This window comes from Phascolarctos cinereus, unplaced genomic scaffold (genome assembly GCF_003287225.1).
Source record: "Phascolarctos cinereus isolate Bilbo 61053 unplaced genomic scaffold, phaCin_HiC Scaffold_3;HRSCAF=262, whole genome shotgun sequence".
Taxonomy (NCBI): Eukaryota; Metazoa; Chordata; class Mammalia; order Diprotodontia; family Phascolarctidae; genus Phascolarctos; species Phascolarctos cinereus.
In genome coordinates, this window is record NW_027555736.1 from 71,817,064 (window position 1) to 71,829,415 (window position 12,352).

Genomic DNA, 12,352 nt, shown 5'->3' on the forward strand with positions numbered 1-12,352 from the left:
ACAGAGCTCCTGCCTGTGGAACGCATTCAGTCCTCCCCTGCACTCCCAGATTCCCCAGCTCCCTTCAGAACTCAGTTCAAGGGCTACACCAGGCTTCTGATCTCCCACTTCCTAGTCCCTGAATCCCTGAAATTACTTTTACTGACCTTGTATATGCTTTGAGTTTACTTTTATTTGTATATGTTGTTTCCCCAATAGAAAATCAAGATCCTCGACAGAAGACTTTCATTTTTTTGTCTTTGTATGCCCAGCAACTCTCATGTTAACTGACACACAGCAGGTGCTTAATAAGTGTATGATGATTAGCATATCCACAAGCAGCAAATTCTACATGGACTGGCTCTAGATCATACGATCCTATGATGGCAAATGCTGTAACCCTAACATACACTCTTCTTACCCACTCCACCCCCCTCCTCACCTTGCTTTTGTGGGTTTTCTTCCCCATTAGATTATAAGTTCCTTGAGGGCAAGGGCTGTCTTTTCCCTCTTTTTGTATCCTCGTGGCTTAGCACAGTGCCTGGCATAGAGTAAACACTTAATATGTGTTTAGTGACTGACTGACCTAGAGTTTAGAATAATCTAGCCCGAGCCTCTTGTTTTGTTTCAGATAACTCAAGTCTCAGACAGCAGAGCTCATCATCACAGTCAGGAAAGCATACTTTCTTCCCCAAGTGACGTTAACTAAAAACAAAATATATATTATATGTGTGTGTATATGTACACACACATATACACATATATATATAAAATCCTGAAATCAAAATGGCCAAGCAGAAACAAAAATGAAAAGATCTTTCCTATTCTACTACAAAAACCACATTTTTTAAGAAGACTTACAGGCATGTTCTAAGTAAATTAGAATACATTAAAGAAAAAAGAGGAAAAAAGACAGAGGAAATTATTTTATAGTTATCCACTAATCTGAAAAAAGGTTCGTGGGAATGAGGCAGGTGACAAAAATCTGTTGGCACTGAAAAATCCTATGTTCTTCCTGGCCCTCAGGAGTCCTTTTCAACAGAGATTTTCCAATCCCAGAGCTAAAGCCCCACCAATAGGCTCCAGAGAGCTCACAGCTGGGACAAAGTCTGAAGACTTTGGGACCGAGTCACAGAAGTTTTGCACTCACTTCACTGCCATTAAGGAACCACCCAATAAAAAGAAAAGGAGGGTTTCTGTCCCCAGTACCAAAGTGGTCAGTCCCTATCAAAGCTCCCATTTTAAGTCTTCTACCACTCAACAGTGATCCTCAGGAGTCATTACTTTCCCAGATCTCTCTGAATTCTTCAGGACAATCCCCTGAATTCAGGAACCCACCCCTTTCTCCACAGCCCTGTCACTGCCCCAACTCTTCTGTAACCACACTGTCTCCTCTCTCCTCCACGCTGTGATGAAAGCAGCAAACACACTCCCCAGCCCCTTTCACCTGCACTACAACAACGCCCAAGGAGTTGTTCACCTTTTTTGGGGCGCAGAGGCCCTGGCCACGCTCTGGTGAAGCCTGTGGCCCCCTTCTAAGGACAGCTTTAAATGCATTAGACAAAAACAGAGGGTTACAAAAATAAGCACATTAAATATAGTTGTCAATGTACTTTAGGAAACAAGTTCACCAGCCCCAGATTAAGAAGCCCTGCTCTACACCCTTCATCTCTCCCCCTCTTCAATCTGCCCTGTTTATATGCCAATAAAACCATTTCTTTAAATATCAGATCCCAGTGATCCTTCAAGCAGCCTTCTCTTAGAACCAAAGGATTGAGAACTGGAAAAACCCTTAGGGGCCATTTATTCCAAACTTTTTTTTTTCATATGAGAAAACTGAAGTTCCATATAAAGTTGCCCAAGTTCCACACACATCTTAAAACACTTCACTGGGGTTTGAGAGCTGGTCTTTCAACTTTTTTCATTCTACAACACCTGCCTTCTTTTGCTGGTTTACAGTTCAAAATGCTACCTGGGGTCTTTTTCAGTACTTACCTGCCTCCAACACTAGCTTATAACAAACTCCAGGAGGACCATCCACCCCTTAAATGCACTAACTTTCATATTCTCCCAATTCTTACTTAGTAGGGCATCCTGTTCACAATAGGTACCCTACAGAGAGATGTTCCTGCCTGAGGGATCTGACCATGGGGCCCACTGAAAAGGGTCCTGGTCTGGCTCCCCAAAGTCTCTCTGACTTCTCCGAGGAAAGTTTCCTTAACTTGCCTTATTAGCTTTGGGATGTCTTTGACAGATCCTAGCTACACAAGCAACTGAATGTTCTCATTTGATACCAACCTTGCTTACCAGTTTTTCCCTATTCTTCTAATTGTACTTCAGCCAAAATTCTGAACTATAGCTGGAATGCAAGGAAATAAAACAGAAACTCTTTCACTGACACTCCACAGATTGGCCTCCACTCCTGCTTCACACCCATCATCAGGCCCAACTGTCAAAGTTCTGACTTCCTGCATTACATACAAACAAGCATCCACAGAATACCAAAAAAAAAAAATTTTTTTTTAAAATATATATCTCACCATTGTAGCAATACCATCTTTGATCCCTGAATCTCTACAACGTAGTTGGGCTTCTTCATACTTAACTAACTGAAAGCCCCACTCTGCCTATTCCATTTTTGTGTGGCTTCCTGAGCACAGAACAGACTTTATCCCTCACAGTTCTGTGATGCAGGCCTCAGTGCTAATTATTAGCACTAAATACTTTTGCCGATACTGCATTAAGCCAATTTCCAAAGTGAAATGAGATCCTAGAAGGAAAAATGTACCAAAGCTTTAGGATTCCTCAAGTCCCCAAAGAGAAGCAGTCTTGGGCTTTCCTTAAAAGACATTGATCGTTGCAGTTTGAAAAGCACAATTTCTCTCTATTCAGCTGAGTCAGTGAAAAGCTGCCCACTCATACATCAGCATACACAGAATTGGAAGACAATTGCTTTTTAGTGCCATTATCCTGAAAACATAATAGGATTAAACTAAGCCATTACCCAGTACAGAAAATCAACACCAATTATACCCCGCTTTGGGGGCTCAAACAGAAGTCAATGATAGTAGAAAACACAATTAAAGCGGCAACTTGTTAACATGTGGCAAGCAGCTCCTTCCTGTTTGCTCCTTGGTGAGTCTGAACTGTCACTCTTAGTAGAGCTCAGCTTCTCCATACCCAGAGCTAATCACACTGTAGCTCAAAGTATGATGCACATTTACTGTCTAACCCTGGCAAGGTAGTCACTTAACCTCCATCAGTTTCTTCTTTTGTCTAATGGAGAAAACAACCAAATAAAAGGTGGCATTACAAAGATTGCCTCATCTGGGTGTCATAACAACCCTATGAGGTAGGAACTGCAGATTTTATCACTCCCAATCTAGAGATGAGGAAACAGAAGCTCAGGGACTTGTCCATGATTACAAAGTTAGGAAGTGTCAGAAGCAGGATTTGAACCTACAATTTTCTGAATCCACCATGGCAAACTGACTCTCTTACAGGACCACCTAGCTCACAGAGCTGCAGTAAAGATCAAATGAAATAATTTATATAAAGTGCTTTATACATGTAAATAAATAAATAAATAAAAATAAAGCTGCAGTAAAATGGAAAGAAGTCAAGACCTGGGAGTCAGAACTCCTGGCTTCAAGTCCAGGTGATCCCACTGGATCAGGTGACCCTGGGTCAACCACTTTCACTCAAGAAGCCTGCACTTGAAAAATCTCTAGGGCTCTTTTAACTCTCATCTTCAGTGGTTCTATATGATTTAGAACTTTAATATGTACCCAGAAAAGCACCTATGAAGATTAGAGGTTACCTCCAATAAGATTTAGTTTATCATCTGAGAAAACTGTCTTTATTTCCAATAGGAGAAATTCAGTTAGCTACTAGGGGATAGGATTCTTTTTCTGCCAACTAGAAGTTCCCTATAGCTGGGTTTTCAACTCAATTCAATAACAGTTTGCTAATAATAACTCATTCACATACGAAATATTAATATGCTAAGCACCTAATAAGTATAAAGCATTAAAAGAATTCTAAAGATAAGTTTGAGGGCAATCCAAAGACAAATGAGACACTAGTCCCTGTCCTCAAGGACCTTACACTTCAGTAGGGAGATAAATGACTGATATACAAATAACTACAGTACAAAATAGACTATATTAAGTTCATAACAGAATAAACAAAGCCTATGAGAGATTCAAGGAAATAAAGGTCTTTTCTAACTAAGGGAATCAAAGAAGGCTTCACGAAAGACGATAGACAGGATTTTGAGAGGTGGAGATAGAGGGCAAGAGAAATCAGGGAGCACTTCAAAAGTGAGGAACAAAAGGAGGTGTGAAAAGACAGGGCATGTTCATGGCACAATGAATGGTCTAATAGGTTTCGAATAAGGAATGATAGGCTAGAAGGCTACAAAGGTAAGCTACTGCTCTGGAAAGCTAACTTGGATACCAAGTTAAGGAATTAAGACTTTACTGACTAGGGAAGATGGAAGCCACTGATGCAGTCTCACTGGAGCATATCTTTGTCAGACAACATCCAGGCAAAACTGGATCAGGGAAAGAAAATGGAAGTGGGGACACTGCTTTAGAGACTGTTGCAACAGCCTAGGGGAGATAATTTAAGACTTAGAGTGCTACCAGCAGGAATGTAAAAGGAGAGGGTGGCTATGAGACACCAAAGAAGTAGAATCAAAAGAACTTCTCAACTCAATGGATGTAAAAGGTGAGGGAGAAGGCATCAAAGAGCACTGGCAAGTTATAAGCACAAGTGACTGGTGTAATGGTGCCAAAGGCTCACAAGAATCTCTCATTTCCATTTCGTTCTTGAAACTCAACCCTGTTTCTTAGTCAAAGGAATGCTTAAGAAGGGAATCCATGGTAATAGCATCTGCCCCCACCACCTACTTAGTCAAGCATTAACATTTTCCAATGGACACTCAAACCTGGACTCACTCTGCAGACTCCTCACCTGCCACCTTCCAACCCCTCCCCCACCAAAGTCCCTCCTTTGAGAGTCCTGTAAGCTCCTGGAGAGCAGGGTCCTTTTGCTTGCTTGTACGTGTACTCCCAGGATTTAGCACGGTGTCTGTCACATAGGAAATACTAAAAAGATTTCTCTGTCTAGCTAAAGGACAAGCAGCCTCATAAAACAAAGCAGTGCTTCAAACTACAAAGAATTTTCCTCCTCTAAGAAAAAAATGAGGCTACTGGAATGGGAACATTAGAAATTTTCGTTTTTAACATTAAAAAAGAAAAATGTGCTGTGGGCAACCTAACTGGTGATAAGCATCTCCATACTTAGCTAGGCTGGACCTCAAACTGTCAGCACTGGTCTGCCACTAAGGTTTTCAGCTTAGTAGGACCTGTCAGACCTTTCACTCTGCTGGCATAGCTTTTAGAATTCAGTCACCTTCATACCCCAATGAAGCACCAGAGTAGGATTTCTGTGGAAGGGATGCTCATCATTATTACCGATAATAGATAATAAAAATTCACATTCATATGGTACTTTAAGGTTTACAAATAAATTTTCTTTTATAAAAAAGAATACTTTTTTGGGGAGGTTTCTTTTGTCTTTACATAACTTAAAAGAACTTTAACAGCAAACTTACCAGACATGTAATACAAATTATCCTCGTTTTACAGAAGTTAAATGACTTGCTCCTGGTCACACAGTTAGTGTATCATCAATAGGATTCAAACATCAGACTCCCACATCTAAGACTAGTATTCTTTTTTGTATGCCACATTGCCTTTCCAAACTGTCAGAAAGGTGAGGGTGTCAAATAAGTAACCACCAAATAAATGAGATATTACCTATTTGAGACAGTGTGTGTTTAACTTTTATTTTTTAATAAAACTTTTGAATTCTCATTAGACCACAGACTAACAAAGCAAGAAATCTCATTAGCCTGGGTAGAACAGTGGAAAGAAAGAGGACCAGAAAATATGGGGTTTAGTTCCTTTGCTAAAAACTAGATGTATGACTTTGGGCAGAACACTTCACTTTTTCATATCTGCTACCTCCTCTATAAAGCAAATGGTTTGGGACAAGACAATTTCTAACATCACTTTCAGTTCTAATATTCTATAATTCTATAATTTTAGTAGGGGTCCAAAATTATGAGGTCTCCATAAAAACCTTCACAGATTAACTTAGCAAAATTAAATAAAACTAATCAATCCAATGGAAATCACAGATAAATGGTTTAAAGAAGTACTAAAATAATTCTTAAACTCTGAATATAAGCTTCCCATGACAGTGTGAATAAACCTGTTATAATAATATAACACAAATCAGACTAGAAGATCATCCTGTCATAAAGTCAAGCCCTTTTCCTCCCTTAAAAGTTCAATATTCCAAGAAGATAAACGAGAAGCCTGAAGATAAATTCATGGAGGTAAGGCTTCAGAAAGAGAAAATTAAGTACAATAATTCAGAAATGTTAAGAGAAGTTTCAGAGAGCAGCCTCTACTGATTTTAGGGCTAGCAAGGGACTGGTAATACAAAAAACCTCTTGTGGCAGCAGGTTGTACAAGAGGTAAAACACAAGGATATTTCACAGAATTATAAAAGGTTACAGTTTAAAAGCTTAGCATTGGATTAATGCCAAACCTTCATTTTTATAGAAAAGGAAATTGAGGCCAAAGAGTTTACGTAACTTTCCCAAAGTAAAAAATCAAGTTAGAAGTAACTGAAACAAGGACTAGAACCCAAATATCCGGACTTCTGTCTTAGAACTTGTTCTGTATCACTATGGTACCTCTCAGAAGTAGTACATAATAAAAAACAGAAACAGAACATTTTGTAACTATAATGAATAAGCCTGGACCTGAAGAAAAAGTGAGAAAATATGCTGTCCTCTCTTTGCAAAAGCAGGGTGTGGAATACTGCATACACTGTCAGATACGGCTGATGTGCTGGTTTGCTGAACTGCTTTTTGTCTCTTTTAAAAAATCTTTGTTACAAAGGATGGCTCACTGCTTAGGGAAAGAGGGGTATATATTTTAAAATGAAAGTACTATAAAAAACAAAAGATAGTATTAATAAAAAATGAAGTTACAATATGATTTTTTATCTTGGGAATAAAAAAGGCATCTGTGCAAGATTCAAATAATTTAACAAAGGAATATAAGGCCCCGTTATCTAAATAAAATATCCTCAAAAGTGTTCCTTGACAGAAAAAAAAGGGGGCTTTGAAAATGACTAGAACATCTAAATATGCCAAAGAATACTTTTAATTTTTTACTGCATCAGAAACCATAAAACATCAAAACAAATCACTGCTATAAAGTATATATATAACACTAGAAGGTGTAAAGTATGTAACAATTCATTATGATCTCCATTTTACAAGCCAGTAAACTAAGGCTGAGACTGACATGCTCAGCATCAAACACCTAGAAAGCTGTCTGAGGAAGGACTAAAACTCAGGCCTTCCTGATTTCAAATCTAAATTCTATCCGCTCACTACGCTACCTAGCTGGACCTTCAAGATCATATGTAATACAATTATGGCAAACAATAAAAAATGCACTCTTTATTAAAAAAAAGTTAAATATGGTCTTTCCTGACCTTTTTCCATGAGGGTAAAACAGTATAAACAATTTTGAACCTCAACCCCTAACCTGAAAAAATGAGTTTTAACATTTGTGTGATAAATTGCATGAAATTTTACTTTTTTTTTAAGCACCCCTAGAAAAGATCAAGAGGCATAACAAGTTGAATGGCTTATTAAGCCATTTGCTCTTAAAATATTAACCTCAGTGACAAAGCTTACATTGATAAACTGAAGTTAACTCACCTTTCATATTGTCTATCTTGAGGTGAGGGAGAGCCCCAGTGTCGAAAGTCCACTACAACCATAAGTAGAAGGAGACAAGATATGAGGAAAAGTCCCAGAAAGGCTACCCGCTGACGTGCAAATGGACTCACTGTAGGTACAGTAAAATACCAGGAAGCCGGGCAGAGATATGAAAAACTAATCCTGAAATTAAAAAACCATTAGTAAAGAAAAAAAATTTTTATGATTCGTTGATGACAACAGAAAATGCTAACTCACACTACAGCATGATCAAAGTCCTTGCTAAAAGATCAACAAGCAGACATCTAATAGGATCTAAATGTACTGAATGGCACTGCAAAGTTTGCATGGACCACCTGGTACACTTTGAATGTAATTGGAGGGATGGAATTTAAGCAATCAAAACCGTGATACTAAATAGAAGATCATTCATCTCCCTGGATAACCTCACAAAATGAAATTATAGTCACAGCAATTAAATGTTTCTACCAAGCTGCTAGAAAAGCAAGAAAGTCTTTTTTTCATCCTTCCCCAGAAAGTCTTGAAAAAAGTTCTTAACTCTAAGATTAACTTTCTGTCCTTATGCAACAGAATAGGACTCAGGATTCCAGACAATTTTTCCAGACAGAATTCAGTGTGGTAATATGTGGTGATGAGGATAACTAACATTTACATAGTATTTGCAAAGCTCTAGTTAACACCAAATGCTGAAATATCACATCTATCTACTTTACAGAGCAGAGAATCATAGCCGGACAAAGTACTGCCATTACAATCTTCCTGCCCACAAGAATGGGAGAGGCTGTGTACCATAGTCAGCCTGGAGGGTCAGAAAGACTTAGTTTCAAATAACACTTAGGACATATACTGACTGGGAGAGCTTGGGCAAGTCGCTTAACCACCTAAAGATCCCAGGCAACTCTCTAAAACAAAAATTAGCAAGAATTTGCTAATGCCTATCTGCATTTGGTAAAAGGGGTTTCTTTACCAGGCACCATACTACTACACTAATTAAACTACAGGCCAGGGGGAAAAAAAAACATTTTACATGACCTGTAATATCCTGGCATAGGATACAACATTCTGGTATAACTGAGTAACAAATACGACATAATGTACTTGCAGAGCCCTAGACTGCCTGCCTACTTACTTACTCCCTAAACTTTCAACATAAGCAGTAGGCACACAGATTTGTCCAGTTAGTGGATTTCTCACACTCAACAATTTAAACAGCATTTAATTTAAACATCCATGCCAGATGGTGAGAGGAATACAAAGATAAAAGTTTCCTGCCATTAAGAAAGGAGCTCATATTTTAATAGGAGCAATTAAACAGGTAACATAAAAGGGTGCTACAAGGTTCTCAGGGGAGCTTCAAACAAAAGCTCAGAGGAAGCCTCAGAGGAAGAGATCCCTTGGCTTGGGGAAGCATGGGGACCCACTGAGGAAGCTGTAAGTGAGCAGGTCCTACAAGGGGTGGGCATGAGCTCCGTGGGATGGGGGGATGGGGAGGAGGAGGAAGGAAGACAGAGTCCGGACACAGACCTGGGATAAGCAAAGGCCAGAAGATGCATGCACAGGCAATGAGAGCTTAACAGCTAATAACAGCACAGCTTGGTTGGAGACCAGTCCAGAAGGGCTCTGTACTAAGGCTAAAAGCTGGGGCTGACCCTGAAAGGGACGTTGAATGCCGGGCTAAAGACTGTAGCTTTCGCTGGGGAGACGGGGGGGGGGGGCAGAAGGTGGGAGGTCCGAGGTGATGGCACACACATAAAGACACAGTCACACAACTCACACTGACATACACACACAATCACATACACAGTCTCGCATGCGTGCACACCCACAATCATACAATATACACTCCCACAGTCACGCACACTATCTCACACCCCACAGATACAGTCACACCTACGACACACATATACTCTCGATCACACTCCCACACACCTGGCCATGGGCTCCCTCGGGGCGGGGTGGGGGGCTCAGCCCCTGTCACCTCCTTTTCCTTTTCCCCTGACAAGGAGGCTTCCTCGTCCCGGGCATCTCCGTCTGCGCCAGCCTGGAAGGGGGAGGGCTTGGCAAGGGGCCTGGGCCGCAGAGCCCCGCCGGCCCGGCCCGGCCCGGCTCCGGCTCCGGCAGCACCCCCTCCTGCTCCTCGGGGAAGCTGTTTCGGCGCCTCCCCCGGCCCGCTGGCGACCCCCTCCCCACGGCTTGCCTCCCTCGTCGGCGCCGGGGCTCGTTCTCCCGCAGGCAGCCACACGCCCCCGGGGGTCCCCACGCTGCGGCTCAAACGCCGACTCAAGGGGTTCGAGGTCTCGCAGCCCCGACCGAGCCGCTTCTTTCAGACTCTTGGCCGGAAGGAAGGCCCAGGAGAGCCCAGGCCGGCCGCGGCGCCACGTCCCCAAGGAAACGGTCAGGAGCCAATAGGAGGAGGCCTCCCCCTCCAAAGGGCCGGCCCTCCCCGGACAGAACTCTGAGTAAACGTCAAGCAGCCAATCTACGGGAGAAATTGTCCTCCACAGCCCGCCCCGAGGCGCAGCTGCGGCCAATCACGGAGGGCGTGCGGAAGAAGCTGAGCGGGTGACCGGTACCAGGGGGCGGGTCACTGGTTAAAGAGCAGGCCGTCTGTCTACACGGCCGCCTTCTCTCTTCCGTTATTCCCCTGCGGGCTTGTGACCGCTGCCTTCCCTGGCGGCGTGCAGGGTCACCCCTGGAGCGCCCCCGGACCCTGCCCTTAGCGTTCCTGCCCGCCTCTCTGGCCGCCCCCGAGCTCCTCCAGCCCGAGAGCTGTGTGCCCAGCCCCCTCCGCAGCTGCCCAGCCGGATCCCAGGACACCCTTCATCCCACCCCCTAGAAGCCGGCTCCCTGGAGAGGATGCGCAGATTAGGATCCTGTTGGGAATGACTGCTTAAGATGCGTGTCCTTCCGTCCAGACGCCTTATAACTTACGTTTTAAAGTACTGTTTAATGTGCAGGATATGATTCCTACCCACCCACAAGTTAGAAAATGGAACATTCAATACAAAGGCTATCAAGAACACCCTCCTTTAATGCTGTTAACAATAATTGCTTAACCAATGCCTCATTTACCTCTCCAGTCCCCAAACCCTCCCATTACTACTTCCTTTGTCTTTTTGAAAACCAGAGGTGACTGGTTTCTTTGTCCATGTGGTGAGGACTTTATAGACTGACTATATCCCTCAGGCATTTACTGAAAGAGGTTTGTGTTTGGATTTATCCAATCAGCAGGGTTAAAAAAAATAGATTGAATCCTTTTCCTCCTTTCATCCGCTGTGCTAATGAGATTTAGTCTTTTTTTCACTTTATATTGCATAAAACATGTTGTAACACATTATAGAAGACCAGATTTCAAAACTAATGTTTAACTGCCTTTTACTGGAAACACACCTACTGAAGTAGCTGCAATTTTCTCAGGATGTTTCCGACTCTCCCTATCCTTAGGCAAAATCATCACCGTTCTAGCAGTAAGTAGTGTTCATTTTCTACCTTCATTTTTAGCTGGGGGGGGGAGTTAGGCAAAACAAAACTAAAAAACCACAAAGTGAAGTGGAAGTACTAGTAGCAAAGAGGGGGAGCTTTTGAGGAACTAAGTTAACTTATCTACCCTCGTAGCTCCGAATGTGCTTCATGGCAAAACTAGATGAGTTGGAGATTTTAGGAATTTAATCAAGAAGGGAAAGAAAAGGGACCCAAAGTAGGAAAGTTAGGAAAACAGAGAAAAAGAAAGGGAGGAGAGGAAGCAAAAGCAAAAAAATTGAATAAATTAAAAGGGATAAAAGTAAATTCAGTGAGGAGGAAAAGCAGGAAATGGAGGTGGAAGAAGGGATGTAACTACCATCATGTTATATACACTGGATGATTCATGACCACTGGAGCTGTTCAAACCTGCCACTTCTTCAGCTTTTGGAGTCTATGCAAAAAGCAAACACAGGTGAAAGGATTTGTCATAGGACAGAATTTCTTGTCATACATACACCTTTCCAACCAATGTAGTAGAAAGAGTCCTGAGTAGGACAAATGAACTAAAATAAGAGCAACTATCTAGGTTTTTAGCAGAGAGGTGTTGCAGACTCTGACCCATTCTAGAATCACTCATCACTCGAACTCTTTGAATCTCTTCATCATCCCCCAAACACACCAACTTCATTTCATTTATAGTTTTACTTATCAAATCCCTTTAGCTTAGTTTTTCCTTGTCTACCTTCCCTTCTGTTAATTACTTTCTGTTCATCCTGTATATAGCTTGATTTGTATATATTTGTTTGCATGTTGTCACCCCCATGAAGTACTTGAGGGCAGGGACTGTCTTTTGCCTCTTTCAGTATCCCCAACATTTAGCACAGTGCCTGGCACATACTAGGCATTTAAGGTTTATTGATTTTCAAGACCCAACATAGCTCACCTTTTTCATGGTCTTCTCCATTTCAACTCACATTGCTGTCTTCTTTCTCCACCTCCTATAACACTTGCTCATATGCCATTTTGTAGTATTTCACGTGTGTTATCTCCCCAAAGAGACTATAAACTTCTTGAAGT

At 41.8% G+C, this 12,352-nt stretch overlaps 1 protein-coding gene across 1 annotated transcript in view; it reads right to left on the minus strand.

The window, feature by feature from the left end:
• ENTPD7 (ectonucleoside triphosphate diphosphohydrolase 7) overlaps positions 1-9,831 on the minus strand; it is a 39,296-nt gene extending 29,465 nt beyond the window's left edge. Inside the window, 2 exon segments of the mRNA XM_020996876.2 lie at positions 7,793-7,975; positions 9,743-9,831. Of these exon segments, the coding sequence (XP_020852535.2) occupies positions 7,793-7,975; positions 9,743-9,750 (191 nt within the window). The 5' untranslated portion in view covers positions 9,751-9,831.
• Positions 9,832-12,352: the final 2,521 nt, after the last annotated feature.